Source organism: Aegilops tauschii, chromosome 2 (genome assembly GCF_002575655.3).
Source record: "Aegilops tauschii subsp. strangulata cultivar AL8/78 chromosome 2, Aet v6.0, whole genome shotgun sequence".
Lineage (NCBI taxonomy): Eukaryota > Viridiplantae > Streptophyta > Magnoliopsida > Poales > Poaceae > Aegilops > Aegilops tauschii.
The window spans coordinates 551,848,186-551,855,245 of NC_053036.3; the positions used below are offsets into that span (position 1 = coordinate 551,848,186).

The 7,060-nt window shown below is 42.3% G+C and overlaps 2 protein-coding genes across 2 annotated transcripts; both read left to right on the forward strand.

Moving 5' to 3' along the window:
• Nucleotides 1–1,922: 1,922 nt before the first annotated feature.
• LOC141041249 (uncharacterized) lies at nucleotides 1,923–3,762 on the forward strand. The gene is made up of 2 exons (XM_073507371.1): nucleotides 1,923–2,220; nucleotides 3,217–3,762. The coding sequence occupies exons 1-2, from the start codon at nucleotides 2,140–2,142 to the stop codon at nucleotides 3,760–3,762; spliced, it is 627 nt and encodes a 208-aa protein (XP_073363472.1). The 5' UTR covers nucleotides 1,923–2,139.
• Nucleotides 3,763–3,926: 164 nt separating this feature from the next.
• Nucleotides 3,927–5,747, forward strand: LOC120973706 (uncharacterized). Its single transcript, XM_045233265.2, has 2 exons — nucleotides 3,927–4,994; nucleotides 5,203–5,747. Exons 1-2 carry the CDS (start codon nucleotides 3,951–3,953, stop codon nucleotides 5,335–5,337), a joined length of 1,179 nt encoding a protein of 392 aa, XP_045089200.1. The 5' UTR covers nucleotides 3,927–3,950; the 3' UTR covers nucleotides 5,338–5,747.
• Nucleotides 5,748–7,060: the final 1,313 nt, after the last annotated feature.

Genomic DNA, 7,060 nt, shown 5'->3' on the forward strand with positions numbered 1-7,060 from the left:
GCCCAAAGTGTGACTGCTATGTGAATGAACCTGGAATGGGGCAGATTTTCGATCAGAGTAAACAGCCAGCACTTGGCGTTCGGCTCAGCTGTTGCTGTCAAGAGGCTGGCTAGATCATCATCTGCCAATGCCCAGGTGCAGCGTGCAACCGTGCATTCTAAAAGAGAGTGCCTCCATGAGTCTTGACCTCCACACAGACCGCATGCACTCGAAGATGTCATGTGCCTGTGGGCTCTTACATCCTGATCTTTCCCGGAACCTGAATATTCCACAACTTTTTCCATGTCCCTTCCTCCCCGTTTGAGCTTGAGGAACCGGCTGTTCCTTCCAGCCAGGCCTCTCTCCTCCTTCTAGTGGAAACTAACATATTATAGGCTGAACGAACTGAGAACTGACCCGAACGCTCGAAGTTCCAACTCCAAAAATCTTCCATGTTCTGAGTGCAAATAGGGATGCTCAATATTTTTGGAATATCCATTGGCATAAACACCTCTCTGATCCGTTCCCTGTTCCAAGTTTAGCATGTTCTGATTCATATCTTTTAAATGCTAACTCCAAATTTAGCATGTTATATATGAAAATGTATCAGAAAAATGTGTAGATTCTAAATATGATATTGTCTTGGCCCAGCTACTTTTTAAACTTTTTTTTCCACAGATCCAAGCATTTTTTGAAATATTCCTATCTTTCAAACGCTAACTCCAAATCTAGCATTTTATATATGAAAATCGCTCAGAAAAATGTGTAGATTCTAAATATGATATTATCTTACATGTTAGTAATTTTTAAATTGTGCTTATGGTGCACACTTAGTTAGTGCTTATGGTGCACACTTACAAGTATTTTTAAATCCGTACGTTTCTTACTCCCGTTTTTTCATACGTAAAGAATAAAAACAGAAAAGAAAAAAATCATCCATCATTCGGCTTCGATTTTTTTGGCATGCAACGAATTAGGGTCGTTTCGCTCAGACGTAGACATTCTTTTATGGATCTTCAAGCGTACGAAGAGATGGCCCAAAACACGTTTAACAAAACCCTTTTATTAAGATTTTTTACGACTTGATGCAAATTTCAAGCATTGCTTCAACTTAAAAAATAATGGCTTTGTATGAAAATTTTGAAAATCAGGTTCTTTAAGATCAAAATCGTCGTACAAAAACCACACCAAAAGTATTGTATGTATAGCATGCTTCTTAATGTAGTACTACTTATATGAATTTTCGCTGGCATAGTTATTTCGATGGACACATCAATTAATTCTCCTGTTACAACGCACGGGCATATGTGCTAGTTAGAACTAAACCTCTGACTTGTCTTCGCCTTCCTCTGTCCCACTCTTGTTCCTCCTTGGATTCTCGATTTCTTCAGCGTCCGCTCACCACAAGCGGTGTTAACCCTTCTCCTCACGCGGCTGTGATCTTCGGCAGCAACGGTGGTTTGACACAACGACGCTACGATTTTAGCAACCCTTCGCCAGATTGAACAGTAAGTAAGTTTTTTATAAAATTATTAGTACTCCTGGTCGCCGTAGTTTGTACCGTAATTTCCATCCCATTAAAAAAGGAGAGTGGTTGCCGTCGTTTGTACCGTAAAACGGAGGAGAACACGTCGTAGAGACCCCCTGGTCGCCGTTATGGAGTCGTCGCGGCGAGAGAAAAAGGAGCGACTGTTTCAGTTTCACGACCAAACCGATAACAGGCTGTATCTGTGCAGCCGTACTGTCGCACTGTGCAGTTGCGCTTGCGCAGTCCGTTCACCGCGCCGCGGCGGCCTCCTATCCCTCACCTGCCCCGTGAAAAAGGGCCCGAATCCCAAGACCCCAAAAGCATTCTCCCTCTCTCATCCATCCCACAAGCAAAAGATTTCTGCGCAGTACACTGTACTGATCCCCCTCCCCTCCCTCCCTCCCATTGATCGCTCCTGCTCTGCTTTTTCTCCACACAGGACAGGACTGCCACCACCATCGCCTTGACCGTCTCGAAGCGCCTCCTCCTCCTCCTCCAGATGGCCAGGCCAACCAGCACCACCGCAAGACCAACCCCCTTCCTCCTCCTCCCTCTCCTCCCTCGCAAATGCCGCCTGTTTGCTCGGGTGCTCGCGAGAGGATGGCGCGGTAGCCCGGCCGCGCGGCGGCGACATGGGGGAGACGGATTTGGAGGACGTGGTGCTCTCCTGGTCGCTCCAGGAGATCAACGACGACCAACTCTACAGGGACAAGGTACACCCGCGCCATCCACTCATCCATTCAGAGGTTGTCGCTGCTAGCTACTGCTGTACTTCTGGATGATGATTTCTGCGAGCGGGCGCGCGGTTCGGCAAGCTTGAGCCTTCTTTTTTTCGAATGTGCGCTACGTACGGACCCCGGACCGGCGAAGCGTGTGCGTGCGTGCGTATGTGCGCCAGCTAGGTTTCTACTCCGACTACTTGTGCTTAAATCCCGCGTAATCCATGTTTGGGTCAGTTGCTGGATGCTCCAAATGATGATTCGATGGTGCTCTGCTCTGTCTGTGTGTGTGTTGTCCGTGCGCTCGGGTTTAGAGGGGGTTTCTGTCCACGTGTCATGGAAGCACAATTGGCAAGTGCTTAGCGATGCAAATTCAGGCCCTTTGGTGTGCTAATTGCTGATTGCCATTTCTGGACCATCTGATAGCTAGTAACATGATTGTTGCACTTGCACGCTTGGTCTGTCAGGAAATTACATCTTGTTGTTGGTGCCATATGTTACTGATTTGGGCTAACTAGTTGGCATCCATGAATCTTATGTTACTGATTGAGTGGAGCTGCCCACTGCTGTTGAAAAGAATGCCACACTAATTTCCTATGCCCATGATGTGCAATCATTTCTCAAGTCTTTCAGTGGGCTGTAACATCATCTTGCCTGTCTCACTCCAGAAAACTCCAGATAATACATGGTGTGAGTTTTCATTTTCAGTGGCTCTTGCGGGATAATAGGGGTGCAACTTATGTATCGTAATGAGAGACCGCGTGTGGCGGAAATTATAAACTGCTTTGCTATGAAAAGATATTGCGTCTACAGTTTAAGCGCTGTATGGTAACCTCCTTGTGATATGAGCACATTAATCCCTGCATTGATCCTTGCTTGTTCTTCCAGTATAAGAAATTGATTACGTGCCATTTTTGTGCTCAAGGAACTGTTGGATCATCTTTTTCTTGCTATAATCATATCTCATTTGTGACCTCATTTGTGTTTTAGGTTGTGACCATTCCCTGCAACTTCAAGTCACTTGATCATTATCTCGTGTCATTTCGTGTGCCTCTGATTGAAGAAACAAGGTCAGATCTATGCTCACGCCTTCAACTCATCAGTGAAGCACCCTCGTCGAGAATACGTTCCATGGAGGTAGGAGAAAAATCAGGATTATACATCACGGATGTGGACTTTTGGGATAATGATGCTGGTTTTTCTACTGGGAATTATACTACGAGGAATGGTGATATATTTATTTTGTCTAGCATAAAACCTGAAGCTGCAGAGGACTTAAACCGCCATGGTGTGACATACTGCTTGGCAATGGTTACTGAGGTTTCTATGGATGATGAATACCAGAAGGGCTTCAGAGTCAAAGTTGCAAAGAATATTGGTTTGGAAGAAGACTTAAACATACTCAAACATGCAATATTTCTCAGCAATATCACGACAAGCATGCGGATATGGAAGGCACTTACCTTCGACAGGCACATGGATAACAATTTCACAGTAATCAAGTCCCTCTTAGCCCCCACAAATTTGGTAATATGACATGAATACTTGCGTTTTAGTTTTACTAGTTACCATTATAAATTAGTATGGGACCTAACTTTTTGAGCTTCTCTTTGTTGTCTCTCTTGCAGGGTGAGGATGTTTGCGATGTCTGTATTAAACAGGATGGGGGCTGTTTGGCTTCTTTCACAGAGCAACTACTTTCGATTAAGCTTAATCGATCACAAATGGATGCTATTGAATCTGTCATCTCAGCTGTACAGTGTGGGCATGTGAACCTCATGAAGCTTATATGGGGCCCACCAGGTACTGGAAAGACCAAGACAGTTAGCGCTTTATTGTGGGTTTTGGCGCATTTGAAATGCAGAACTCTTACTTGTGCTCCCACCAATGTTGCTATCATTGGAGTTTACACTCGTTTCCTTAAAAAAATGAAGGATTCCGGTGAGATAATTGATGAAAATGGTCTGCCTTTTTCTCTTGGAGATATCTTGCTGTTTGGAAGCAGGTCTAACATGGACATCACCGAGGATCTTCAGGAAGTTTACTTGGATTTTCGTGTTGATGAACTTGCGGAATGCTTTTCATCGTCGTCTGGATGGAACTACAGAATAGCTTCGATGGTATCCTTTTTTGAAGACTGTGCTTCATGGTATGATATGCTTCTTGAGGATGATGGCAAAATTGATCGAGTGTGCTTTCTGGACTTCATAAAGAAGCAATTTGATGCAACAGCAATAGCTCTGAAAAGATGTCTAATGAGTTTGTGGGTTCACCTTCCTGGAAGGTGCTTTTCTCATGATAGTGTCATAAATATATCTACGTTGCTTAATATGCTACAAAAATTTGGCACCCTTCTGTGCAAAGCAGACTTGACCGATGAGAGCTTGAAAAGGGGCCTTGGTTGTCTGTCAACTGTAAACTCTGTTTGTGTAAAGATTATATCTTCACTTGAGAAGGAACTGGATGGAGCAAGGTCTGCATGCCTTAAATTGCTTAAAGATCTGCTACACTCTCTTAACTTACCTACTGGAGTAGACAAAAACTGGGTCAAGAACTACTGCATACGTAATGCAACACTTCTTTTCTGTACTACCTCTAGTTCTTATCACTTACATGACTTGAATATTGCACCCCTCGATGTATTAATTGTTGATGAGGCTGCTCAAGTACGGGAGTGTGAATTGGTGATCTCACTACGGCTACATTGGCTAAAACATGTTGTTTTGGTAGGGGATGACTGTCAGCTGAGTGCGATGGTTAAAAGCAAAGTAAGGTTTTGTGTCACCCTCTTTATACTGTTTGGTTTCATTTCTTAGTCACTGATGCATTTATCAACAAGATAAAATTGTGATACTGAAATGCTACAACACCTTTTTCTTGAAAAAAATGTAAAGGCCATATCTTCTCCGTATGTTCCGTTTGTTATTGATCTGTTTTTGATAATCTTAAATCGTACCTTCCATTGTTTATCTCTAGGTATATAAAGAAGCTGGACTTGGGACAAGTCTTTTTGGGAGATTAATTACGCTAAAAGTTGAAAAAACATTTGCTGAATATACAGTATCGCATGAATCCTTGTATCAGCTTATTTCCAAATGCTCAGTTTTATGAGAGGAAGATCTTAGATGGTTCCAGTGTCCTATCTCCTAGCTATAATAAGGATTACACATGCCTCCCTTTTGGCAGTTACACGTTTATAAATGTCACTGATGGAAGGGAAGACAAAGAGGGCACGGGAAACAGTCGGAGAAACATGGTTGAAGTTGCTATTGTTTTGCAACTAATCCACACCATCTTTAAATGTATGTCTTTAAGTTGAACTCTATCATTTGTTTAACCTTAATATCCTTTCTAGTTATTAACTTTTTATGAAGCTACTTGGCTAATATAACATGGTACCCGCAAAAAAAAACCTAGTATAACATGGGATCTTTGCAAGCTCACATGGTCTTCCTTTCTTGTACTGCATACAACATAACCTTCATTGGTAGAAAGTTCTGCAATAAAGTCCAGTTTTCTATATGTGTATCTCGTGATCATGATTGCATCATTCTGGCTTTATTGAAATTCAATTCTAAAGCCCTATTGTTCGATAGACAATGTTAAATTTTTATTTAGACAGAGGACAACATTTAGTAGATAACATGAAAGCTGAAACACTATGCTCTATTAGAGTTGTTATCCACTGCATGTGCCCGCTGAAGCAATTTTTATTATCGTCAGAGTGGAAAACCAATGATTTGGTGATGCAGAATCAACTTAAGTTTGCTGAAGAAAAAAAATTCAGTAGCCTTGTCCAAAATTTGATCACTCAAGTTTTTTCTGCAGCATGGAAAAAGACAGGCCAAGGTTTCAGCATCGGTGTGGTCTCTCCATATAATGCTCAAGTTGATGCAATTAAAATTAGACTTGGCAAAAAATACGATACATGTAACGGCTTTCATGTGCGGGTGAAGTCCATTGATGGATTCCAAGGAGAAGAGGATGATATAATAATACTATCAACTGTTAGATCCAATGGGCGAGGAGTTGTTGGATTTCTTGCTGATAGCCGAAGAACAAATGTTGCTCTTACTAGAGCAAGGTGCGCATCAATTTTTTTTTGCAGTCCCTTGTTTTTATTGCTGTTCAAAGTATGTCAGATTGATGATATAAATCATCTGATCAATGCTTTATTCATGCAGGCACTGTCTATGGATTGTTGGCAATGCTCATACGCTGTATAAAAGTGGGACCGAATGGACTGACCTTGTTGCTGATGCAGAAAGACGTAAATGTGTTTTCAGTGCCACTAATGACGCGACCATCTGTAGGTTGGTCTTGCAAGTAAAGCAAGAGCTTGATGAACTTGATGATCTTCTGAATGCCGATTCAGTAGTTTTCAGCAATACCAGATGGAAGGTAAGTATCATGGTTTCAGCGGCGGAGCCAGGAAAATCGAATGAGGAGGACCAAGTGTTGCTAAGCCTTGTTGGGGAGGGCCAGTACATGAAAATACACTAATTTAGCAGCAAGAATATCATTGTTTACATGCATATTAGGCTTAAATCTGTGATGTTATGGGGGGGGGGCAGGTCCCTGCTGGTCCCTCCCTGTCTCCGTCACTGTGGTTTTAGCCAGTTGGGCTTTAAACATACTGTCATGTTTTCTAATATGTCACTGCACTTAAATTACCCAGAATGCGAACCACATTTATGTACATGTGTCTTATGAGACTCATTCTTGTTGTCTTACGGTTTACTAAATATACAGTTTCTTTATAGTGTGATTTTCTGTGTGTTCATGAATAGACATGTCTCACTTTTTAGAATCATTTATGTGGTTCTCTTGTCTC

What these genes read in the sequence shown, in the direction of transcription:
- LOC120973706 (XM_045233265.2), top strand. Translation starts at nt 3,951, where the DNA reads ATGGATGCTATTGAATCTGTCATCTCAGCTGTACAGTGTGGGCATGTG. An exon ending in GTGCGATGGTTAAAAGCAAA is followed by an intron (nt 4,995 to 5,202) that starts GTAAGGTTTTGT and finishes GTTTATCTCTAG; the next exon opens with GTATATAAAGAAGCTGGACT.
- LOC141041249 (XM_073507371.1), top strand. Translation starts at nt 2,140, where the DNA reads ATGGGGGAGACGGATTTGGAGGACGTGGTGCTCTCCTGGTCGCTCCAG. An exon ending in ACCAACTCTACAGGGACAAG is followed by an intron (nt 2,221 to 3,216) that starts GTACACCCGCGC and finishes TTTGTGTTTTAG; the next exon opens with GTTGTGACCATTCCCTGCAA.